Source organism: Neovison vison, chromosome 13 (assembly GCF_020171115.1).
Source record: "Neovison vison isolate M4711 chromosome 13, ASM_NN_V1, whole genome shotgun sequence".
Taxonomy (NCBI): domain Eukaryota; kingdom Metazoa; phylum Chordata; class Mammalia; order Carnivora; family Mustelidae; genus Neogale; species Neogale vison.
Genome location: NC_058103.1, coordinates 128834739 through 128861311, shown reverse-complemented (window position 1 = coordinate 128861311; position 26573 = coordinate 128834739). Strand labels below are relative to the sequence as shown.

The 26573-nt window shown below is 38.9% G+C and overlaps 1 protein-coding gene across 5 annotated transcripts in view; it reads left to right on the top strand.

Moving 5' to 3' along the window:
- The window catches only part of HERC2 (HECT and RLD domain containing E3 ubiquitin protein ligase 2), a 250796-nt gene that overhangs the window by 108655 nt on the left and 115568 nt on the right, over positions 1-26573 (top strand). For 3 of the 5 annotated variants that reach the window (XM_044232140.1, XM_044232142.1, XM_044232141.1), the window contains exons 23-42: positions 208-393; positions 6853-7023; positions 7424-7527; positions 8585-8735; positions 10891-11105; positions 11392-11524; positions 11622-11749; positions 11842-12037; positions 14852-14985; positions 15504-15677; positions 15756-15892; positions 16016-16167; positions 16906-17097; positions 19365-19552; positions 20688-20880; positions 22220-22402; positions 24817-24998; positions 25562-25709; positions 25788-25984; positions 26219-26449. In XM_044232140.1, the coding sequence (XP_044088075.1) occupies positions 208-393; positions 6853-7023; positions 7424-7527; positions 8585-8735; positions 10891-11105; positions 11392-11524; positions 11622-11749; positions 11842-12037; positions 14852-14985; positions 15504-15677; positions 15756-15892; positions 16016-16167; positions 16906-17097; positions 19365-19552; positions 20688-20880; positions 22220-22402; positions 24817-24998; positions 25562-25709; positions 25788-25984; positions 26219-26449 (3395 nt within the window). The remainder of the gene's footprint in view (positions 1-207; positions 394-6852; positions 7024-7423; positions 7528-8584; positions 8736-10890; positions 11106-11391; positions 11525-11621; positions 11750-11841; positions 12038-14851; positions 14986-15503; positions 15678-15755; positions 15893-16015; positions 16168-16905; positions 17098-19364; positions 19553-20687; positions 20881-22219; positions 22403-24816; positions 24999-25561; positions 25710-25787; positions 25985-26218; positions 26450-26573) is intronic. The other 2 variants (XM_044232144.1, XM_044232143.1) reach the window with 2 other exon arrangements.

Genomic DNA, 26573 nt, shown 5'->3' with positions numbered 1-26573 from the left:
AGATGAAAGACAAAATAATCCTGTAGAAATACGCTAAAAGTCAAACATTCCTTATTTTGTGTTTTATCAGAATTTAAACACAGAATGAGCTTATGAAGTGGTTTAATAGGATATATTGTATTTAATATATCTTATATTATATTTCTATTTCTATTTATTTATTTATATTTAAATCTTAATGCTTTTTTCCTTTCTTTTAAAATGTAGGTGTTCTCCTTCCAGAACTAGTAGTTTCTATAGTGCTTCTGCTCAGTAAAAATGCTGGTCTCATGCAGGAGGCTGGAGCTGTCCCTTTGCTGGGTGGCTTGTTAGAACATCTGGATCGGTTCAACCACCTGGCACCGGGAAAGGAAAGGGATGACCATGAAGAATTAGCCTGGCCTGGCATCATGGGTATGGCATCTTAACTTACAGAGCTTCTATTCAGGGGACGCAGGGTGGCTCAGTAGTTAAGTGTCTGCTTTCAGCTCAAGTCATGATCCCAGAGTCCTGGGATTGAGTCCACATCTGGCTCCTTGCTCAGGGGGAAGCCTGTTTCTCCCTCTGCCTGCTGTTCCCCCTGCTTGTGCTCTTTTTCTCTCTCTCTCTCTGACAAAAAAATAAATAAAATCTTAAAAAAAAAAAGAACTTCTATTCAGAAAAGTTTTATCTTAATCTAACCTATTCTTGCCTTTTTATTTAAAAGAATACTTCACAAAGAGAGACAGATTATTTGCCATTTTCATTGATGGCAGTGTAAGTAGAAAATGAAGATAATCCAGATCAGAAGAGATTTAAGTTATATTTAAGAAATACTTTTCTCTTCGGCACCTGGGTGGCTCAGTGGGTTAAGCCTCTGCCTTCGCCTCAGGTCATGGTCTCAGGGTCCTGGGATTGAGCCCCGCATTGGGCTCTTTGCTCAGCGGGGAGCCTGCTCCCCGCTCCCCCCTCCCACCCGGTCTCTGCCTGCCTCTCTGCCTACTTGTGATCTCTCTCTCTCTGTCAAATAAATAAATAAAATGTTAAAAAAAAAAAAAAAAAAGAAATATTTTTCTCTTAATAATGGTTGTTACTTTCAGAAATGAACTATTTTAGAAAGTTCTGGAAAGCCCTTTCTTGGGTGATGTCTCCACAAGTTACTGTTGAAATGATTAGATGTGTCTGGCTTTGGAGGACTTTCTAAACTCATTTCTTTCTTTCTTTTTTTTTTTTAATTTTTTTATTTTTTATAAACATATAATATATTTTTATCCCCAGGGGTACAGGTCTGTGAATCGCCAGGTTTACACACTTCACAGCACTCACCATAGCACATACCCTCCCCAATGTCCATAACCCCACCCCCCTTCTCCCAACCCCCCTCCCCTCAGCAACCCTCAGTTTGTTTTGTGAGATTAAGAGTCACTTATGGTTTGTCTCCCTCCCAATCCCATCTTGTTTCATTTATTCTTGTTTCTATCTGACATTACTGAGTTATGGAATTCCCATAGTCAGCTGAGCACTTCCTCCCTATAGGTGTGGTCTATAATGCTTACCAAATTGGAATAGAACTTGTCTTCTCGAGGAATCTAGCTTTGACATTTTTGAATCTAAGTCTACGTTACCATACTGTATATGGTTCTGACTTCCTGAACTCATAAAATACAGTTGAAGTTGGGGTCCAACTTTGATTTTATAGGAAAGCTCAAGCAAGGTGGGCTTTTTCTTCTCCCATTGTAAACTGTCATCTTGTACCATAGGAGTTTCAGATAAAAAGTAACAAGTGTGGTGAAGAAAATAACATTAGGGTATTGAGCATAGTTTTTAATTTTTGATAAAACGTTACAAGTGTGGTGAAGAAAATAACATTAGGATATTGAGCATAGTTTTTAATTTTTTATATCACCAATATTTTAAGCACCATTCTTCTACTTTTTTGAATTTAAATGTTACTTTTGTCTACCTTCTGTATGGTTGAGGGCATTTAATCCAATTAGCAGTTCAAACTCACTCATTTAAAAACCTTTTAGTAAATTGTGAAATGTAGCACACACTCAGAAGTACAGAAAATAGCTCTTGTGATTGATCACAGAGAAAATCATTTAACATCCATCCAAATGAAGAAATGAAATGTTGGCAGGACCATCTCCTGAAAGATTCCCCTCTCTGGTCTTGTGTAGTTGCTGCTCCTCTGCTTCTCTTTATCATTTTGTTGTACAGGGAGGTACCCCTTAACAATTTAGTTGTTTAAGCATTCTTATATTTGTTTCTTGGTGGTTTGTAGGGTATGCTTCATATGGAATGCCATAGGTTTCCATAGTGATTGTGCTGATTTTCATCTCCATTAAGTATGAGAGTTCTCACTGTTCCACCTCTGTGCCAAGAAGTCAGATGTCATTTTTTCCATAGGCATTTTTTCCATAGGGTCATCATACCAGCACTTTTGGGTGAAAGGACTCTTTGGGAGTACCACTTTTGTCAGTTGAGTGTCTTTGCCTGTGTTTGTTTCTGATTTTGCAGCTTCCCCCTGTGACTTCAGCACTTGCTAGCACCCTCTAGTGCATTGTTGAGTGGAAATTATGATAGTGGGTTGTCTTGTCTTGTTAAGAGCAGAAGAAAAGCTTTCCAAATTTCACATGAAGTACGAAGTTTGTTAAGGGATTTCTTTGTAGAAACCTTTCAATATTAAGGATGTTCTCTTTTATTCTGTTTTGTATAGAGGTTTTAATTGTGAATGGATACTAGATTTCATCAAATGCTTTTTTGCATCTCAGTGATCTGTAATTTTCCCTCTTTTTTTCTATTAACTTGTGAATTATTGATTTTTCAAAAGTTAAATCCCTTTTCCATTTCTGGAATAAAACTACTTAGGTTACATTGTATTGTTCATATTAATATACATTGCTGGCCCTGGTTTATTTGTTTTTGTTTCTTTTTCCAGCAGTTTGCATCTGTGTTTATGAATTGTAATTTTCTTTTCTTTTAATACCTTGTATCTAGGTTGCTGATAATCACCCCTCCACTAACAAACAAGCTATAATTTAGGAACATGGCAGTTTCTCATGCAATCTCTTTTAATTTCTGTTATGATCTGTCAGTTGAGAATGGTAGCTAATTGGGAAAAGCTAATGCATTCAGTAGTACAAAAGTATAACTGACATTCAAATTTTGATAAGGCAGGTTATGTTAATCTCTTAGAGTTAGTTAGAGAATGTTCTTCGCTCTTTTTTTGAGAAGGGTATGTATAAGATTGGTGGAATTTGCCAGGTAGACATCTTGATCTGTAGTGTTCTTTGTGAAAAATTTCTCTTGATTTGGGGGCAGTGAGGTAGAGTGGAAACCCAACTTTTTTTTTTTTTAAACTATGGTAGAATATACATAATATAAAGCTTATCGTTTTAACCATTTTTAAGTTTTCAGTTCTATGGCATTAGGTACATTCACATTATTGTGCAACCACCATCCAGCTTCAAAACGTTTTCATCTTCCCTTAACTGAAACTCTGTACCCTTTAAACACTAACTCCCTGTTCTCCACTCCCCCTCAGCCCTTGACAACCACCATTCAACTTTCTGTTTCTATGAATTTGATTACTCTAGGTAAGTCATGTAAGTGCAGTCATATGGTATTTGTTCTTTGGTAATGAGTTTATTTTACTTAGCATGTCTTCAAGGCTCATCTGTGTTGTAGCATACGTCAGAATTTCCTTCCTTCTTAAGGCTGAATAATATTTCATAATATTTCAAATGAAATGGCTTAACCAGTCAGTTGTTGATGGACACTTGGGTTGTTTCCACCTTTTGACTGGTGTGACTAATGCTTTTATGAACATGGGTGTGCAAATGTCTGTCTGAATCCCTGCTTTCACTTCTTTTGGGTATGCAGCCAAAAGTGGAATTGCTGAGTCATATGGTAATTCTATGTTTAACTTCTTGAGGAACCCCACCATAATGTTTTCCATAGTCACTATTCCATTTTACATTCCCATAAGCAAGGTACAAGAAAGGGTTCTAATTTTTCACATCCTTGACAATACTTTTTTTTTTTTTTTTTGGAGATTATTGATTTATTTGACAGAGAGAAAGAGACACACACACAGAGAGAGGGAGCACAAGCAGGGTGAGTGGGAGAGGGAGAAGCAGGCTTCCCACCGAGCAGGGAGCCTGATGTGGACCTTGACCCCAGCACCCTGGGATCATGACCTGAGGCAAAGGCAGATGCTTAACGACTGAGCCCAGGTGCCCCCTTTTTTTTGGTTTTGTTGATAATAGCCATCCTAATGTGATGAAAACATTGTAGTTTTGATGTGATTTTCCTTAATGGTTAGTGATGTTCTACATTTGTTCTTGTGCTTATTGGCTATTTGCATATCTTTGGAGAAATGTTCATTCAAGTGTTTTTCCTATTTTTGAATCCGGTTTTATTGTTATTGAGTTGTAGGAGTTTGTTAAATTTGTTATATATTTTGGATATATATGATTTGTGCCTATTTTCTTCTATGCGTGGGTTGACTTTTCATCTTATAGTGTCCTGTGATATTTATTTTGATGAAGTCCAACTCACCTATTTTTTATTTTGTTGCCTTTGCTTTTGGTGTCTTGTCTAAGACATCATTGCCAAATCCTGTGTAATGAAAGTTTTCTCCTGTTTTTTTTTTCCCCCTAAGAGTTTGGTATTTTGTAGTTTTAGCTCTTTATTTAGCTCTTTGATCTATTTTGAGTTAATTTTTGGGTATAGTATAGTATAAGCACTCTTGTATGAAATCATTTGACCATACATATATGTGAGGATTATGTCTGAGCTCTGTATTCTATTCCATTGATCTAAATGTCTGTCTTGGGGCGCCTGGGTGGCTCAGTGGGTTAGGCCGCTGCCTTCGGCTCAGGTCATGATCTTGGGGTCCTGGGATGGAGTCCCGCATTGGGCTCTCTGCTCGGCGGGGAGCCTGCTTCCTCCTCTCTCTCTCTGCCTGCCTCTCTGCCTGCTTGTGATCTCTCTCTGTCAAATGAATGAATAAAATCTTTAAAAAAAAATGTCATATGGTATTTTATGCTGATGCCATACTGGTCTTTATTATTTCTTCTTTCTTAAGGTTTAATCTGATATTTTTCTGACTTTTAGAGAAATGAGTAGTAGCACTATGAGAACACAGATAAAAGTAGGCAGAATAGGATAATGAACCTGGATTTAGAAATATTCACATCATTAGCCTCTCCTGCACTTATCTTTATTGATTTATTGAATGAATGGTTGAATCATTTTAAAACATATCTCTTTAAAATTACATTTTGACAGATATTACCTGTTAATGAACAGAACTTTTTTTTAGTAAGGAAATCATAATGTCATTTTCTGTTCAAAATTAATAATGATTCCTTAATGTAACAAGGAGTCCATGTTCAGTTTTCTTGGATTATGTAAAAATGCCTATTTATTTATTTATTTACTTTTGAATCAGGATCTAAACATGTTTTGTATGTTACATTTAGTTGATATGCTTCCACTCTCTTTTTCCATTAACAGTATATCTCTAGGCCTTTCTTGCCTTCTCTTTGGTCATACTATTTATTTGTTAAACAGGGCATTTGTTCTGGAGAATTGTACATTTTCTGAATTTGGTTGATTGCTTCTCTTTTTTCTAGTCTAATGTCTTATCACTTACACTATCTCTGAACAGCTGGTTATATGTATAGGGTTGATGAGATTTGGATGCAGATTTGGATTCAATTTTGGTTAGAGTATGTCTGAGGTTATCATGCTGTGTGCTTCTTGTTTCGTTTCTTCCAAGGCCTGTGATTCAGGGTGACCCCACCTTCAGTTCAGATGGACCAGGGAGTTCATATGCAGTCTGTCCTCTTAATATCCCTTAGTAACCTTGGCCTCAGCTGTTTGGTTAGCATGAGGTATAATTTGCACAGCTAAGACATGATCCTAACTTGATTCTCCTCCTTAGTCACCTCTGTTTATTATTTTTCAAACATTGAGTTAGTGTCTTAGTACTCTAAAAATGACCAAGGAGATTTCCTACTTCCCTCCTGCCTCTCTTCCTCCCTTCCTTGATTTTTTCCCCTTCCCTTCCCTACCTTCTCCTTTCTTTCATCCCATTATGCATTCATAAAATTTTACTGATTTGATATTTACTAATTTATTTGCTTTTTAGATTTTCCTTTTTCTTTTTTTAAAAAATTAATTAATTAATTTATTTGACAGATAGAGATCACAAGTAGGTAGAGAGGCAGGCAGAGAGAGAGGAGGAAGCAGGCTCCCTGCCGAGCAGAGAGCCCGATGTGGGGCTCAATCCCAGAACCCTGAGATCATGACCTGAGCTGAAGGCAGAGGCTTAACCCACTGAGCCACCCAGGCGCCCCACGATTTTCCTTTTTCTGATTACATATATTTAAAAGTATAAATATCCTCAAACATATATTTAGTTGTCTGATCTATAGTATTGATTGATCTATAGTATTTTCATTATCATCCATTGTATTTTTTTTCCATAATGATTTTTTTCTGGGAATTTTATTTCATAATTTCATAATTCTCAAATAGAGAATTTCTAATTTATTTTTGTTACCTATTTATAATTTAACTGCATTGTAGTCAGTGTATATGCTCTGTAGCTTTATTTCTTTAAAATTTTTAAGATTTGTTTTATTGCTTGGTATATGGTCAGATTTGTTATTCATACCACTCAGGTGATGTTGTTTTCTTATAAATCATTCCATATCTTTAGTGAATTTTTGTTTGTGGTATTAGTTATAGCAAGAGGTATATTAATCTCCCATTATGTTTATGGATTTGTCTAGTTCCGTTTGTAGTTCTTTTACATGATTTGTTCTAGTGGTTTTATCTGTTGATGTATTGATTCATTGATTTTGGTTTCTGTATATACAGAGTCATTTTTTACAGGTCAGAACTGTAGAAATAATGAGGAGGTGACACAGATACGTAAAGCTGATTTGGAGAACCACAATAAAGATGGAGGCTTCTGGACAGTGATTGATGGGAAAGTGTATGATATAAAGGACTTCCAGACACAGTCATTAACAGGAAATAGTATTCTTGGTAAGGCCTCACTTTCTACTTCATGGTTAAAAGTTGTAGCACGTGCCATTTTGAGCAGAGCATTTGGCTCTTAAGTGATTAGTTGAGTATTGTTCCAGCCCCTACACCTTTTAATCTGCTGGTAACTTTAGTGTCTATTCTGTCAGTGAATTCAAGCACATTTGAAGAATTTCTCATCATTATGCATTTTTTTGTGTGTGTTTGTTTCAACACTTGTTGGAACTTGTTTCAAGTCTGAGTTGGCCCAAACAGCTCTGGGAGAGGGTGAAGGATCATTATACTTTGGTAACCCTCACATTGGAGTTAACCAGCCTGATCTATTTCCTACTTGACATTTCTACTATAGGTGTCTAGGTAAATTCCACTGAAGTAATGATGCTTTTCTCCTTTTTTGTTTTAGCTCAATTTGCAGGGGAAGATCCAGTGGTAGCTTTGGAAGCTGCTTTGCAGTTTGAAGACACTCGGGAATCGATGCACGCCTTCTGTGTTGGCCAGTATCTGGAGGTAAGGCTGAGTGCAGTAGGCATCATGGTGGACATCAGGGCAGACCCTCCCTATATATTTGTGATAGGTGGTTTTTGTCCTGAAGTACTGATAGCTGAGCCTTTTGGTGGGGTAGATGTCATTAAGTGACACAAGTGAAGATCCTTTAGAGGTTTTTTTAATTTTATATTTATTCATGTTAAGATTTATGAAGGACTGGTCTTGAAAAATTATTTAAAAAATTGTTAAATTATTAGAAATGTGGACAATTTTCCACACACAAAAAAGAGGTTATTAACCTTTGGTCTTCACAATTTCATTATAAGCTTATGTAGAAATTTGAAATGGCTTACCATCTTGAGATACATTTTTTGGGAAGAACTATCTAATAGCATAATTCTTTAGAATAGAAATGTGTCCTATATATGCATGACCTTTGGAATTTATGTATTGGGATTGGTTTTCCAGGTATGGATCCAGAAGTAATAAAATTTATTAAGGCCACTTGGGTAGTAGTACTTAAAGCATTCATGAAGGGAAAGATTGACTTTGCTTGTAAATTATTATCTGGAATGACTAGCAAAGTTTATTTTCATTTGAACTCTTTCTGATTGGGTTTCCTTTTTGTTAACATCAATATATTTCTTCCACTTATGTAGTCACAGTTCACTACTCACAGCAGTCCTTGTCATATTTTTGTCTTTCTTGGGGTTTTTTATGCATGTAACAATTCAGTATATTTTCTGAAGTAGTGTTATACAGTCACTCTGGAAACTTCTACTTGATTTTTGTAAGGAATTCTCTAACTAACTTGTTTATCTGAGTTTTGGTTTTACCACCAGTAGACCTGTGTGTTTACTGTCTGCTTTGTAAGGTGTATGTGGTTTATATCTTCTGTTATTTTGGCAGCAGCATGAGCTTACTGTAATAGAATGTAGAAAGAGGGTGTCTGAAGCACCTGCTTCTCTTCCTAATGGAACTTTGTCTTTTTTAGGGATATAGGCTGAAGCTCTTTATGGTTTTATGTTTATAATTAACCCTATTTTCTCAGACTGATGATGAAATTTATCTTTCCAAGCCTGACCAAGAAGTTGTTACCATACCAGATCTGGGAAGTCTCTCTTCGCCTCTGATAGACACAGAGAGGAATCTGGGCCTGCTTCTCGGATTACATGCTTCCTATTTAGCTATGAGCACACCGCTGTCTCCAGTTGAGATCGAATGTGCCAGTAAGAAAAATTTTGCTTTCTGCTAACAGATTAGCAAGTTATTTTATCTGAGACATAAGTGCCATTTAGAATAGGAGATGAAGAATCAACGTAGTTGTTGGTGAGTAAAAATAAGGATAGTGAAACTAAGAGACTTAACCAGTTAAATAGAAATAGATGTTAATGGTTTTCATTTACTCTCATGACCCATGGCTGCAGAGGAAATTAACAGGTGCATAGGAAGATCAATCCTGTGCCTGCTCTTTTTTGCCTTCTGTGACAGATGGGCTCAACTTGGCTGTCATCTCCATGTGACATGGATTGGCTCTTTCTATTGGGAATAGCATTCTGTTTGAGGACTGTGTTTTTACTAGACTCAAATCAAATATATATTAGGATTGCAACCTTTTTAATCACCAAAAGTTATAAAATTTCTCCAGGTAAATGGATTAAAGTTGTCTTTATGTGTTTGTAGATTTCTCTACCAACCATCCGCCAAGCATCTATTGAATAAATACTTATGAATTACTTTGCTAGATGCTCAGTGTATTAGGCATGGAATTAAATACATCTCTGCCTTTAGGTGCTTTTTGTGTGATGATGAGCCAGACAGTATAATAATTCAGTACGCAGTGTGACAGAAGATAAAATAGAGACATTTGTAAGTGGTTCTGATGGGGAGGAAAGCCCCATCAGGGGTGGAGGAATCATGAAATTGGGAGTCTCACCAAACTGGATGTGTGAACCTTCTGGGCAGAAACACATGTGTGTGAGGGGCATTGTTGAAAAAAATCAGGGCTTCCAGTTGCTTGTATATGTGCACTGTCAGGAGAGAAGGCTGGTGGGCAGGATGGGCTTGGTACCTGGTCAGCCCAGCCATCTGGAGCAAGCCTTTGGTGTGCATGCTGGGCATTTTGCTGCCTACAGAGCCTCTAAGGGTGCAGAGGATGAGGGTTAGACTCATCCTCTCCCTCAAAGACTTGTACTGTGGGAAAGATAGGCTTCTTGTAAATCAGCAAGGAGGGTGTGAAATGAGAATAGTCAGAGCAGAGGAGAGCAGAAGGTGCTGTGGGCCCTAGTGGAGGGGGCCTAATCCACTCTAGGACAACAGAAGATACCTTTACAGCAGTATCTTTGAGTTGGAGGGTGGGTAGGGTTCTAAATGTGGAGAACCAGGGACAGTCATGATCAGATTTGAGTTTTAGAATTAATGTGGCACTTTGGAGAATGTTCCCGAATGCTCTAACATCCAAATTTCTAGTAAAAGAATGTTGAGTATATCCAGACTTGATTGCTTGGGTTTTAGAGGATTATTTTGATAACACAAGTCACTGAAAAAACTTTGTAGCAATGTACAAACTGACTTTTCATTTTTTTGGTGAACCTTTACTCTAGTTATTATAGCAGTTAGAATGAGCATTCACATTTGCACTGAGGAATAGCATGTTCGTGAAAGTCTGGTCATGCCACACACAGGTTTCCTTTATAGTCCACTGGATCTCCAGCCTCCCAAGGATCTGTGTCTTACTAAGATCCTGTGTTATATGTCTAGTAGTTGCTCATTTTTGTTACTGGTTTAATGTTCTAGGGAAATTGGCCTGCCTTGACCATGTTTTTTTTTTTTGTAGATCTCTTCTCCTGTGCTGTTTTTCTACCTGGATGCTAAGTGTTTCTGTCTTTATCTAGATTTCAGCTCAGTTGCCACTTCCATAGCACATCCTCTACTGACTTTTTGAATAGTGGAGGTCTTGATGCTATACCTACTGTAGTACTTTGTCGCAGTTATCCCAGTTCAAGTTGAATGATTACTTCTATAAATGTTGCCCAAATCGTGCTCTCCCTGTTAGAATGCAAAGCCCCAGTCTTCACATAGTATCTGTGGAATCTGTCAGCTCCATGCTTGACCAGATATCTAAGTAAATGTTGTACTGAAACTATTACACTGAGTTCTGACACCATGCTTAAGATGTAGTGAAGAAAAAGAAGTGTTACCTGTTTTCCTGTAGGTATAGGAATTATAAGCCAGTTTCTGAAAATATGTTATATGTGACTCTTTAATATGAATGATACAAAATTTCTCCTTGTACATCAGCTATTCATTTATCTTTTATTTCAATATTTATTTCTGAATAGTGCAACCAAGTTTCTTTTTAATGTTTTCATATGCATTTTCTAGAGTGGCTTCAGTCATCCATCTTCTCTGGAGGCCTGCAGACCAGCCAGATCCACTATAGCTACAATGAAGAGAAAGATGAGGACCATTGTAGCTCTCCTGGGGGCACTCCTGCCAGTAAGTCCCGACTTTGCTCCCACAGACGGGCCCTGGGCGACCATTCCCAGGCATTCCTGCAAGCTATTGCTGATAATAACATCCAGGATCACAATGTAAAGGTGAGTGAGGCCTTCTTGCACTTAGTGTCCTTTGGTTTACCTTAAGACATTGATTGATGTGTGAATGCCTTCATGTTCTTTGATTGGCTTAGCACAGACTCAATTTTTTTACATATTATTTGTGGGGAAGGTTTTAAGGTAGGGAGGTTGGTTCACTGCAATATGCCAGTGATGTTTTAGAAGGATTGCTGAATGCAAGTGTATCAGAAATTGTGGCATGTAGTTTGGAATTCATGATAGGATGTTAGTATGGCTCTGAAGTTACCTCCAGCTGTTTCTGTTACAGGACTTTCTGTGTCAGATAGAGAGGTATTGTAGGCAGTGCCACTTGACTACACCAATCACATTTCCTCCTGAGCATCCTGTGGAAGAGGTTGGCCGCTTACTGTTATGTTGCCTTTTAAAGCATGAAGATTTAGGTATGAAGCTTGATATTTTAGCTATATTGTGCATTTTTTGACTAACATGCAATATGCATTCATTCTTACCCTTGCCTTTTTAAAAATGTTTTTACAGGTCACGTGGCATTATCTTTAGTTCATGCAGGAACACTTGGTATTGAGCAAGTAAAGCACAGAACATTGCCTAAATCAGTAGTAGATGTTTGTAGAGTTGTCTACCAGGCAAAATGCTCACTCATTAAGGTAAGTATATTTTTATTCTCTTTCTTCTGTGTTTTGCAGACTGTTGGTAAAATATTTGTTGTTAAGTTGTCTTTTCATATTTAACATTGTAGACACATCAAGAGCAGGGTCGTTCTTACAAGGAAGTCTGTGCTCCAGTCATCGAACGTTTGAGATTCCTCTTTAATGAATTAAGACCTGCAGTTTGTAATGATCTCTCTATAATGTCCAAGTTTAAACTGTTAAGTTCTTTGCCCCGTTGGAGGAGGATAGCTCAGAAGATAATTCGAGAACGAAGGAAAAAGAGAGGTAAGAATGTAAAAGGTAGGAAAGTGCTGACAGGGTGTGTGGTTTGCCCATATATAACTGAGTGTGTGATTTGAGTGATGCTCTTCACAGCTGGTCAGTACATGTGGATTTCCACAACTGTCATAATATTTGTTATGTGTATTTATGATTAAATATACAGATCCTGCTTATTTTTCCAAGACATCAGATAATGGTGCAACTTTGGGATTGAGGGTGTTATGATTTGGTACCTAGTAAGTTGTTATTGAAGAAGGTAAATACTGTAAGCTTTATTAAATTGATGGGGAAAAGGAAGTTTTTTTTTTTTTAATCACTTGTCCTGGTAAATGAGATATATGGAAACATTTAATTTTGTAGTTAATCTTGCCATTCTTGTAAAGAAATGTTCTTCCTTTGGAAATATTGAGTATTCTAATATATGGGCAATTGTCTTAAAAATAGCTAGAAGAGTGACTAATATTTTCAGGAAGCAGCTAAACAGTTGCTGGGATCTGGAAAAGACTTTGTATTAAATAATCAGAATCTGAGTATAAGTACATAAAATACTTTGGAACTTGGTTAATTGTGATTATAAACATGTCTACAGAAATTTCTGATTGTATTCTTATGAATTATACTGATTTATTCACAGATCAGCTTATTAAATATTATTAGTTACTGAATTTTTTTTAATTACTGAGTTTTAGATGGATGTTATGAACAATAATGTCAGGAAAGATTAATTTGTGTTAGAAGCTATCCTGACTTGATTTTTTTTTTTTCTGAATTGATTGTTCTTGAGCAAACACTTAAGCCACAATAATTTGCCTAAATCCTAGAGATGCTCTTGGTCAGAAAATTATGGTAAGAATGCTTCTGAGATCCTCGCGGCAGAGGCACAGGCTGGGAGATGGCCATCTCAGCTTGAGGGGGAATGATGTTCTCACTACCCAGCCATCATCTCCATGGATTCTGAGCCCACATTGTCACCTCTTAAAGTTTCTTGCTTTGGGTTTAAATATTTAGTTGTGTGAAGTTTGAAGCTTTTTTTTTTTTTTTTAAGAAAATTAAGGAAGATGTGGTCCATATACACTATGGAGTATTATGCCTCCATCAGAAAGGATGAATACCCAACTTTTGTAGCAACATGGACGGGACTGGAAGAGATTTTGCTGAGTGAAATCAGTCAAGCAGAGAGAGTCAATTATCATATGGTTTCACTTATTTGTGGAGCATAACAAATAGCATGGAGGACAAGGGGCGTTAGAGAGGAGTAGGGAATTTGGGTAAATTGGAAGGGGAGGTGAACCATGAGAGACTATGGACTCTGAAAAACAGTCTGAGGGGTTTGAAGTGGCGGGGGGGTGGGAGGTTGGGGTGCCAGGTGGTGGGTATTATAGAGGGCACGGATTGCATGGAGCACTGGGTGTGGTGAAAAAATAATGAATACTGTTTTTCTGAAAATAAATAAATTGAAAAAAAAAAAAGAAAATTAAATAACTTATAAATGATCAGTATTACTGGTGCTGTGTTAAGGTCACCAAGAGCACCGTTAAATTTAATGATTCATTGGCTCCATAGGACTCAGAAGAGCTGTTAAACTCAGAGTTACGGTTTATTGTTATGAAAGGATACAAGTTAGAATTAGTAAAAGGAAAGGTGCATTGAGGGACATCCAAAGGAAACTAGGCCTAAGTTTCCAGTGGAGCTGCACAGAGCCATGCTTAGTTCTGTCAGCAGTGAGAGACAACAGTGAAGGGCCGTCAGCCAGGGATGCTCACCTGGATGGGTGCTCTCAGTTACTAAAGACTTCAGCCTTCACAGTGGAAACAGGTGAGAACTTAAGTCCCATAGGTCCCATAAACTGTCTGGTCACACTGGAAAATATGGCCCCAGATCTCAGGCATACAGAAACACTCTTATCAGGCAGAACATGCCAAGGACTCAGAGCTCAGTTCACAGTTGCTGGCCAAGTGCTGAAGGAACAGTCTTTCTTGGGAATTGCAGGGTATGGGCAACCCAGACCTGCTATGTTAGTGTTTTACTGTCTAGGTGTATATTATTAATTATGTGCTTATTATATTATGCGCTGAGAAGAAATAGACTAAAAATCTTGAAAGGGAGCAAAAATACGGAAGCAACAATACATATCACATTGCAAATTTAATAGAAATTTCCCTAATTAAAGATACTAACATAGTAAATAAAAGGCATCCACTTAATTCACTTACACAATGGTGAGAGATTCATTGCACTGGTCCAGAGTGAGCAAGCTATGGTCTGGGGACAAAAGTAGCCTGCTGCTTGCTGTCTACTGCCGTTGTCTACTGTCCACTGCTAAGACCAGTTTTGCATTTTAAAATGTGTTTTTAAAAAAAATCAAGAAGATAATATGTTTGACACATGGAAATTATATGGAGTTTAAATTCCAGCATGCATAAATAAAGTTAGCTGCTTTTGATTCTGCAACAACAGAATTGAGTATTTTCAATAGACTGAATGGCCAACAAAGACTAAAATATTCACCATCTGGCCCTTGAGAAAACGTTTGCTGACTCCTGAGCTTCCCTTTCTATAGGATCTGCCCCATCATAGCACTCTTACTGCCTTTCTGTTCATGATGTGAAGTGGCAAGAGTATTATTGAATGTCATGTGAAAATAATCATGATGGTTTTTACTTTTCATTGTTTGAGCATTTCATTTGACAGTGATATTTACATATTTGTTTGGGTAAAATATTCAAGTCCTTTGGCTTCATGCATATTTAATATATCTTAATTTAAAATTATGTTTAAGTAAATGATTTTTATAATAAATGATGTTTTTAATCATAGTTCCAAAGAAGCCAGAATCTACTGATGATGAAGAAAAAATTGGAAATGAAGAGAGTGATTTAGAAGAAGCTTGCATTTTGCCTCACAGTCCTATAAATGTGGACAAAAGACCAATTACAATTAAATCACCTAAGGTGAAGTATTTTCTGTGATACTGAGGCTGGCTGAATAGAAACAAAGAAACACTTTGTCTTTGATTATCTGTTGGACAGAGAGTGTAGTGGGTTACTGAAAGTATGGGTGACATTCCAAGTCACACTTAATGGTGTCCTGGTCAGATTGATAGCTGGAAAAGTGTTCGCTTTTTTGTTTAGTGGTACATTGTATCATTACTCATTTACCATTCATTTGCTGAACGTATACTTTGCTCCAGAAACTGTCCTGGTGTGTTAGGCTATTAACATGGTTGATAATTTAACTTTGGATGCCATGTTTGTCTGTTCCAAGGTACATAGTTATAGAGATTATAAATTCATTTATAAGCTTATTTATGGCATAGTTATTTTTGCCATTTGATTACTTATTAAACATAAAGTATTTTACCAATTTCAACCTATTTGCATTTATTTATATTTTATTTGAATAAGTGTTTTAAAGCACATACTAATATCAGTAAGGTAAACTAATGGTGAAAATGGTTTTCCTTTGTCAGGATAAATGGCAGCCGCTGTTGAGTACAGTTACAGGTGTTCACAAATACAAATGGTTGAAGCAGAATGTTCAGGGTCTTTATCCACAGTCTGCACTCCTCAGTACAATTGCAGAATTTGCCCTTAAGGAAGAGCCAGTGGATGTGGAAAAAATGAGAAAGTGCCTATTAAAACAGGTAAAATTTGCTAAGAACATTCTTCTCTGCATAGGATAATATACACAACACTTAACTGTATGCATTCATGTTTTACAGTTGGAGAGAGCAGAGGTTCGTCTGGAGGGGATAGATACAATTTTAAAACTGGCAACCAAAAATTTCTTACTTCCATCTGTACAGTATGCTATGTTCTGTGGATGGCAAAGACTTATTCCTGAGGGGATTGATATAGGGTAAAAACTTCATAACATTTGTTTCTTAATTAAGGGAAACTGTGGCAACAAAGCATTATTCTACTGAAGTTAAAATTAAATCTAGCAGTATTCTAAGTAATATTCTTTATCTTTGTTTGAAAGGGAACCCCTTACAGATTGTTTAAAGGATGTTGATTTAATCCCACCTTTTAATCGGATGCTACTGGAAGTAACTTTTGGCAAGCTGTATGCTTGGGCTGTTCAGAATATTCGAAATGTTTTGATGGATGCAAATGCCAAATTTAAGGAGCTTGGTGAGTTGAAAAAGAAATCTGATGCTTAAAAGGCTGTTTTAAGGTTGCTATTGAAGTAATGTCAGTGATCACATTAGCATTATTTTATAGTTTGACTCTTAATTATGTATTTTAGAAACTTGCAGATGCTGATTTTTGCTCTTTGAGAAGACTTTAACAACTTTGTACATTAGAAGAATAATCTTAATTTTTTTTTCAAATTCAATTTAGCTATATAGTGTATTTGTTACAGGGGTACATTTGAATAATTAAACTGCCTTAAGCTTTCTCAAATTTTAAACAAAACTTTCAAAATTCAGCAGAAGACACAATTTTATAGTAGTGTAATATTAAGCTTTTACATTCTAACATTTTTATGTGTGTCATTGATACCATATGCCCTAAAGTGTATATCCTATATTAATACTTAATTTCTTGGATAACGTAAGTACCTGCAGAGAAATGCTAGGATTGGTCTTGTGGAAGAGAAGTGAAATATGACTCCTATATTTGAAATGAAATGAATAAGCCACCAGAGACTTTTAGAGGAGCAGGTGATAAGTTTTACAGACAACTGAAAATGGCTATATGTGGATTGATGGTGGTAGGATTATTACAGAGTAACGCACAGCTGCCTGATGTCCATACATTTGGAAACCCACTGAAAAACAGAAATTTTTAAAAATTGCTACTGCTTTTAGCATCATGTGTGCTTCTATTTTCACACAAGAAATTTATGTGGGTGCCAATGCTTTTTAGGTATCCAGCCTGTTCCCCTACAAACCATTACCAATGAGAATCCATCAGGACCAAGCCTGGGGACGACCCCACAAGCTCGCTTTCTTTTAGTTATGCTCAGTATGCTCACCCTGCAGCATGGTGCGAACAACCTGAACCTCCTGCTGAATTCTGGCACACTCGCCCTCACACAGACAGCACTTCGGCTTATTGGTACGTTGGCACTGCCTTAAGTCGTTTATGAATATGTCAGGATTTTTCCTTAATGTCTTTCTCTCTCTTTATAAACCTTTTTTTAAAATTGTAAAATAAAAATAACATAAAATTTACCCTTTTAACAACTTTATCATTCAGTAGCATTAAGCACATCCAGAATGTTGTACAAACATTACTATCTAGTTCCGTAACTTTTTTGACACCCAAAATGGAAAGCCATACCTCTTTAGTGGTGATTCCTGACTTCCCACTCCCCCAGCTTTTGGCAACAACAAATCTGCTTTTTATCTCTATAGATTTTCCTATTCTGGGTATTTCATATAAATGAAATACAATTTTTAGCTTTTTGTATATTGATTTTCCTTGATCAGAGTTATTTTTCTTTCATAGAAGAAATTATAAGCACATAATATTTTATATTAATTTTATGTATGTATCCAGATATAAGAGCCACAAAATATAAAACCACTTGGAAAAAAGGCCTCCCTTTTTCTTATTATGAATGTATTCAAGCCCTTTTCAGTAAATTTGGCATTTGCAGGGTTAACATTATAGCTGCCAGGGGAGAACCTACCCGGAATGCAACCCCTGTCCTTTTTAGGGCCTCACTGAGGTACCCACTGGGTGGGCTGAAGAAAGAATATTTTTTGCCCCAGTAAAACTAGGGGAAAATCTTTACTTTATCTAAAGCCTTGTTCTAGCCCTGAGAATTGAATAACCTTTTTTCCTCTGTTTTGGAGGAAAGAGGATCATGAACTTTGTACATTTTTTTTTTTTTAAACTTTGTACATTTTTGACCCACCAAGCCCACCTTTGGGAATATTGGGCACCTTTTCCTCCCCCTTGGAAGAACAAAGACTGAAGGAGTTACTTGGGCTGTGTTGCCCCCCGCCCCGCCCCAACCAACATTAGCCAGTAAGGCCAAAAGCAGCCAAGGGAATTCAGCATGCTGACTCCTAGGTTAAATTTTACTATTTTAAAATCTGTTCCTAAATTTTTCTTCTCGTAGCTGATAGCTCAACTTCTGTTTTATACTATAGATGATTTCATAGCAATTAGGGACCAAATATTCATCATGCTCTACCCCTTCATTCTTCCTTTTACCAAACAGCACTTTTGCAGTATTTCAGCAAGTTAGGGTTGTTCTAAAGTATCCCACTGCTGCCATCCCTGTGCCAGGGTCCCTAACACCACTCCCAGATTCAATGATTTGTGAGGAGACCTCACTGGACTTAGTGTATAGTCATACTGAGGGCTAAGATTTACTACAGTACAAGACGAGAAAGCAAAATCAGTGAAGGTAAGGGCACGTGGGAGAAATCTGGGAGAAACTGACACAAGTCCTTTCCTAATAGAATCACATAGGATGAACTTCATTCCCTCGGCAAAGAGTTGTGAATACATGTACGAAATGTCTGCCTAGAAAGTTCAGAGTTTGTACTGGGGTCTGGCACATAATGCAAGTCCTAGATTCCCAGAAGGAAGCAGGTTTCAACAGAGACCATGTTGTGCCAACAGTTCAGGCACAGTGGGGTCTCTTACCAGTTAGGGAAGGGTGGGAGTCCTCCTGAACTCCAGGTTCCCAGATGCCTGCAGAGGGCTGCTTTGCAAGCAGCCCTTCCTAAGGATAGCAATATCAGGCCTGCTGGTCTTAGCTCTTTTATGCATGGTACCATAATTAAAGTTGGTTAGTTTCTCATTGTTAGACATTTAGATGGTTATCTTTTGTTTTCCTATTCTAATAAAAATATGTGATGAGAGTTTTCTAACTTAATTATTTTGCTTTTTTTGAGGAGGGGAATAATTCCTAGTAGAGTAAATGTCTCTGTTGCTCTTTTTATATCTTTTTTTTTTTAAAGATTTTATTTATTTATTTGACAGAGGGAGATTACAAGTAGGCAGAGAGAGAGAGAGGAGGAAGCAGGCTCCCTGCTGAGCAGAGAGCCCTATGCAGGACTCGATCCCAGGACCCTGAGATCGTGACCTGAGCCGAAGGCAGCAGCTTAACCCACTGAGCCACCCAGGCGCCCTCGTTTTCTATCTTTTATATGTTCTGATACATATTTATATACTTGGTTATTTTACCATTTTAAATTCTCATCAATAGATCTTTCATGGTATTTATTGTATTGATAAAATAATACAGTATACACTATAGATTCTTAAAAATTATCTTCAGTACTTACTAAGTTTTGAAAAAGTTTATTAAGATTAGGAAGTTGTACTACTTACTATCTCAGCTGCTGTGTTTGATGTTCTGATAGGTCCTAGTTGTGATAATGTTGAAGAGGATATGAATGCTTCTGCCCGAGGGGCTTCTGCTACAGTTTTGGAAGAGACAAGGAAGGAAACGGCTCCTGTGCAGCTTCCAGTTTCAGGGCCAGAACTGGCTGCCATGATGAAGATTGGAACCAGGGTCATGAGAGGTGTTGATTGGAAATGGGGTGATCAGGTACTCAGATTTGATTTTAAACACATTAGCGACACCTTAGTCACTGCCCTTACTTGCATGCTATTAGTGCATGGAAATTGGAACGAATACCTACCTTAACTTAGGGCCAATGCAATTGACAGATGACGTAGTTGGTGATGTAGTTAGTTCGTGGGCAGGTAAATGGAGTCAAAACAGTGGCTGTAGGGGCACTTCAAGTAGGATCAGGTCTTCAAAGGGTAACGGCTGTTTTCAGAAAACTCCTTGGCATGGGCTCAATTTGAGGGGCAGCCCAGAGTAGGAGCACGAGTAAGTTGGAGAGAGCAAGCCGCATCTTAGTAACAGTGCTGAAAGCGTTGAGGCAGAAAAACCCAGGTGCTGCCTCTGGGAGCTGATATGGCCGTGTGTCCATTAAGTGCCCCAACCTTGCAGTTTTAGGTGTACCAGTTAGTCAGTGGCCATTTCTGTTTCTCCTTTTAGCACATCACTTCCAAGCTTCTGTCAGGTCTCATGGGGTAGAGATTGTGGGGACTGGTATCTGTGTCATTACCATAGTTACTAATGAAGGACAGTGCTCACCTTCATTTCTAGTTTTTCTCAACCTCATTTTTTAAGCATGGGGCTCATAAGAATTATCTCAGAAGTGTCCTGGAACAGGTAGCAGCATCCTAAAAACAGCTTTCACTCATAGTGTCCTGGAATAATGTAACAGCATCCTAAAAGCAGCTTTCACTCATGGAAATGAAAGACAAGGTTCCATTTTAGGTTCCAGAGGGAAGACTGAATAAGAGGAATTGAGGAGATGCAGGTGTTTGTTTCAAGTTTTTGGTCTTTTGAAGCCCTGTGGGAGGATTGAAGAAACCAAGGAACAGGGCACCAGGACTAGACTGGAAAGCCTCATCTCTGCATTGGCTTAGGGAGGATGCTAACTGAGAAGTTGCTTTTCCCACTTAACTTTTTGGTAAAAGAGCATGAGCAAGTTATGTCCTGATGTTTGATTTGAGGTAATGTGCAGGCTGTGCATGGTGCAGGTGGGTTTGGAGCAGTCTGTGGGCACAAAGCTTGTGCGCGGTAACATGGCAGTCCTTACAGGCTCTGTTTGTGTGACAGAATAGGCATATGCTCTCTTAACTAATCTTTGTTTTGGCTTCCTCAGGATGGACCTCCTCCTGGTCTTGGCCGTGTGATTGGTGAACTGGGAGAGGACGGATGGATCAGGGTCCAGTGGGACACAGGCAGCACCAACTCCTACAGGATGGGGAAGGAGGGGAAGTATGACCTCAAATTGGCAGAGCTGCCGACCTCTACACAGCCCTCTGCAGAGGACTCGGACACAGAGGATGACTCTGGTCAGTGCCTTGGGGCTGTTTAGTCTGGGGCAACCTGGCAAACTATGTGCTGATGGCAGCTGGCCATCCTTTTCATTTGGGAATGAGAACAGTGTTAGGACTCAGCTATGGACCGTGGTCTGGACGTGACCCTGAAGGTTCAGTTTAAATAAGCCCCAGGTGATTCTGATGCAGGGGTTAAAAGCATGGATCTGGCAACTGGCAGCCTGGCTGAATTGACTCTCCTGCTCCCTTTGGGGACAGTGCAGTAGGGTTTGGCAGTGTAGGGCTGGCTATGTCTTCACATCTGGTGGACCTTCTTGGTTGGCTCTGAATCTGTGTGTGAGGTAGTGAGCCAGTGCCTGGTGGACTAGGAATAATGTGGACTTAGTCATTACTGTATTGCCTTAAAGAAGCTAGAGGTGAGAATTTGGAGTGAACCCAGAAAGTGAAATCCTATCTAAGGAGATCCAGGCTTGTGGGAGGAGGATTTCATGACATTTTTAGGTGTGTCCAACAAACATTGGGATGTATGAATGAAACTTCCCACAGCTGGTCTCGATGACTGTCTAGGAGGCCAGGGCTGATTCTCAGGGCTCAGGTGCTGGCTGTATGCACTGCATGATCTGGCTCTGGAAGTCATTTGTATGGTCAGGGGAAGAAACCTGAGAGGCTGAGCTCAGTAGAGAATGGGTGGTGTGGAGAGTAGAAAAGACTATGTTTCATCCATGTCACTTGTGGGGGTCCAGGCCCCCTCAGATGTGAACAGGTGATGCCTGCCTTTTGGGGCTGTTGGAGTACCGTATGTGAAACCTGGAGTCACATGTAGATAGTCAGGGCTGGTTTTGCTTTCACTCAGGGAAATCAGGGCCTGAGCAGAGCTGGCTAAGTGAAAGGACTGTCGCTCTACTATTATGTGCCTCCTTGTCAGAAAGTCAGTGCCTTGGATGCATGAGCTTCTGGTTCCTCTCCATGGCTCAGGCACTTCCATCTTCATCCAGGGCATAGCTAGCTTGTTAGCAAGCAGCTCTTGACATTTGACAAGTTGTCTTTCTAAAAGAGTAAATCCTCGAGATTGTTATAATGCTTCTGAGCTATGTGCAGAGATTGTTTCAAAAGAGTAAAGTCTAATTTAGAAGACTTATTTTCTTTGAGGAAGGTGGGGACAGAGATGATTGGGGTGTTTAGTGCATTCTGAATGCCATCTTTTCTTATAAAGAGCCATTTTCCTTTCCACAGTAAAAATTATGATATGAAATTCCTTAGAAGACTGGGTTATTAAAATCCCTTAAATTACATGCAGGGACACTTTCCAGTTCTATTTCGGAGCATAGGTTCTTATTTTGATTCTTTATTCCAGAAGCTGAACAAATTGAAAGGAACATTCATCCCACTGCAATGATGCTTACCAGTACTGTTAATTTATTGCAAACTCTTTGTCTCTCTGCTGGAGTCCACGCTGAAATCATGCAGAGTGAAGCCACCAAGACCCTGTGTGGACTGCTGCGAATGTTAGTGGAAAGTGGAACGACAGACAAGACATGTATGCAATGAATAGTTGTGGGCCTACAGAGTACTGGGGCTATGAATTTGGTGTGTGTGCATATGTGTATGTGAGTGGGTGTGTGCATATGGGGGAGTGTGCATGTGTACTAGTGTCCTAGGGCTGCCATAACAACTTACTGCACATTTGGTTGGTTTGCTTGGGCTACCACATGAAATTACTATACACCTGGGTGGCCTAAAATTTTTTCTCCCTGTTCTGGAGGCTAGCAGTTCAAGATCAAGGTGTCAGCAGGGCTGGTTCCTTCTGAGAGCTCTGAGGGAAGGATCTGTTCCAGGCCTCTAGCCTAAGTTCTGGTAGTTTGCTGGCAATCTTTGGCATTCCTTTGCTGTAGATTATTGCCCTCATCTTCACCTGTGTATGTGTCTGTCTCCAAATCTCATATTTTTAAAAAATTTTTTTAAATTTATTTTCAGCATAACAGTATTCATTATTTTTTCACCACACCCAGTGCTCCATGCAATCCATGCCCTCTATAATACCCACCACCTGGTACCCCAACCTCCCACCTCCCGCCACTTCAAACCCCTCAGATTGTTTTTCAGAGTCCAGTCTCTCATGGTTCATCTCCCCTTCCAGTTTCCCCCAACTCCCTTCTCCTCTCTAACTCCCCATGACTTCCATGCTATTTGTTATGCTCCACAAATAAGTGAAACCATATGATAATTGACTCTCTCTGCTTGACTTATTTCACTCAGCATAATCTCTTCCAGTCCCATCCATGTTGCTACAAAAGTTGGGTATTCATCCTTTCTGATGGAGGCATAATACTCTATAGTGTATATGGACAGCAATGGCCATGGACGCCAAACTGTGGAAAGAACCAAGATGCCCTTCAACAGACGAATGGATAAGGAAGATGTGGTCCAAATCTCATATTTTTAAAGGACACTAGTCATATTTGGATTAGGGACCCACCCTAATCTAGTTTAACTTCTTCTAAACGAATTACATCTTCCATGGCCCCATTTCCAAATAAGTCACATTCTGAGATATTAGGGTTAACTGTTTTAGGGAGGGGGAGAAAATAGTTCAGCCCATAACAGAGTTATGGAGCCTCACATTTTTGGAGACCAGAAGTCCAAAATCAAGGTTTTTGCTGGGCTCAGTTCCCTGCAGAGCCTTCAGGTGAGGATCCTTTCTTGTCTCTTCCTAGCTTCTGGTAGCTCCAGGCAGTATTGGCTTGAGGCCACAGCACTCCAGGCTCTGCCTCATTTTCACACAAAGGAGTTCCCTGTGTCTCTTTGTGTCCTTTTCTGCCTTTTATAAAGACTTTCATTGGATTTAAGGTCCACCGTGAATCATCTGAATCCTTACTTCAAGTATATATGCAGAGAACTTATTTACAAATAAGGTCACATTCTGAGGTTTTGGGTGAACATGGAATTCTGGGGGATAGAGTTCAACCCACTGAAATATTGGTATGTGAGTGTGAAGAGAATGAGTTGATGAAGTGGGAGGAGTGAGTGCGTGTGTAAATGTGAGAGTGCTTGAGGGTATGTGAGTCTGGGTGTGAGTGTGTGAGAGTTTGTCTCTGAGGCTGAGTATTTGAATGGCTACAGGTGTGAGTGTGAAGTGGATGACTATGGGTATGTTTGTTTATGAGTAATTATGAGTGATTATATGGGAGTCTATCAGTGGTTACGAGAATGAGCATGTATAATGGTTAAGAGTGTGACTGTGTGAAAGTCGATGTGTGTGTGAGTGTGTGTGTGTGATTGAGTGCAGGCATTAACATGTGTCTGAAGGCAGTGCTCCTGGAAGCCTAGAGAGCAGGAGAGCCTAGAGAGCAGGTGGGCCTCTGCCAGGAAAGAGTAGAAGCTTGGAGTGCCCATTGAGAGGAGACCTGGAAACCAGGAGGAGCAGACAGGGTCAGTTGCATCAGTCAAACTAGATAAACCTCACGAAAGCCTCCTAGTCTTATTCTATTAATGCAGACTTCTTAAACTTGGATTGGAGATTTGTGGTGCAGATTAAATGTAAACAAGATGATGGGAGATACTTAAAACACATGAGGTTATAAAAAATATACAAGATACACTCTTACTTGTAAGTAAGAGTATAACTGGTACGCTCTTACTTACTGGTAACTGCTATTTGAATAGTGAGTCATTTTCTTACTGTCTAGAAATAAAAAGTACTTGAAACTTCTTGACTGGTTTGAGTTACTCATATACTTTAAAGGCATTAAGAGTGTTGTAAAGTGTAGTGTTCCTTGAGCTAACTGCAGGGTCTTCTCCTATTGCTCTTACTTTTGAATGAGTGAAATTTTAATATATTTGTGAAGTAAGTTATTTTTGAAAATAACATGTTAAGTAAATTAAAAGTGTAGATTGTACTGAGTATTTATTTCTAGAAATTTGGTGCCAAGCTAGTTTGTTTCACTCTGGCAGCTTCTCCAAACAGGCTGGTGTGCCGGGAACAGCACCGGAGCTGGTGCACGCTGGGCTTTGTACGGAGCATTGCGCTTACACCACATATGTGTGCTGCCCTCAGCTCCCCACAGTGGATTGCTCTGCTTATGAAGGTCGTGGAGGGACATGCACCTTTCACTGCTGCCTCACTGCAGCGGCAGGTAATTATGTGGCTGGGCTGATCCTGCTCAGTGTGAGTTTTGGGACTGCATGACCCTCTTAAGAGGTGGCATCAAGATACCGATGCTCCTAGTCATGATTAGGTGCCAGTACTCAATAATGATAATGAGTGCAGAAAAGAGCTGGAACCAACCCAAAGTAGATTTTCTAGTGCAAGGGGCTGAAGTTTTTTATTATTTTAAATTGATTAAGTTGCTAAACTAGTTGACTTGCTTTTCTTTAGAGTGATAAATCCTGCCAGCTGCTCTTAAGTGCCTCATAGGAGTTGTAGTATAACTGTCTTTAGAAGAATTAAGCTGAAAAGAATTACTTTTTAATTAAATAGATATCTGCATCTGTAATGTACCTTTTAAAAAAAACCCTGGTAATCTATATCTTTTATCAACTTAATTACCTGGTTGGAAAATAATGAATATCTGAATTTTCACATAATTAATTGCATTATAGGAACAAAAAAAAGTAAGTAAAAATCTTATTTCTTAATCTAAAATCACAGATAGTGGTTTTCTTTAATGTTTGCCATTTTAAATTGTCTTTTTATCAGATCTTAGCTGTGCATTTACTGCAAGCAGTGCTTCCATCATGGGACAAGACTGAAAGGGCAAGGGATATGAAATGCCTTGTGGAAAAGCTATTTGGTTTCCTGGGCAGCTTGCTTACCACCTGTTCTTCAGATATCCCATTCCTCAGAGGTGGGCAGCTTTCCTTATTTCTGTCCTCGTTAAGTGAGCAGGGCACCATGTAGCTCCTTTCTCATCTGTCTGTTTCAGAATCTACTCTGAGGCGGCGGAGGGCAAGGCCACAGGCTTCTCTGACTGCCACCCATAGCAGCACCCTGGCAGAAGAGGTGGTGGCACTGCTCCGCACACTGCACTCCCTGGGTCAGTGGAATGGACTCATAAACAAGTATATCAACTCACAGCTCCACTCTGTCACCCACAGCTGCACAGGAAAGCCATCAGAGGGGGTGGGTGCCGTGTTTTCAGATCTGATCATTTCTTTCTGTAAAATGTTGATTTAAACTTTAAATTATCTTTTTAAGTGACAAGTATTTTATTTAAAGATATTTTAAAATATATTTTTACTGGAAATAGCTATTGAAGAAACTAATATAAAAATGAACTTGGCTTAGCTGTAAATGTTTAAGAAATAGGCAGCATTCTGGGCTCTCTTCTTCAAGCTGGCTATTTGTCTGTATTAGGCCCTGTTAGAGGACTACTTTCCTGACCCTGAAAACCCTGAGGTAGGGGGCCTCATGGCAGTCCTGGCTGTGATCGGAGGCATTGATGGTCGCCTGCGCCTGGGGGGACAAGTCATGCACGATGAGTTTGGAGAAGGCACTGTGACTCGCATCACTCCGAAGGGCAGAATCACTGTACAGTTCTCAGACATGCGGATGTGTCGTGTTTGCCCATTGAATCAGCTGAAACCAGTAGGTGAACTTGCGTTCAGTTACTTGGTAATAAGGCAGAGGAGTTTTTGTTTTTTTTTAAGATTTTATTTATTTATTTATTTGAGAGAAAGAGAGAGAGAGAGAACGAGAGAGTGAAGAGAAC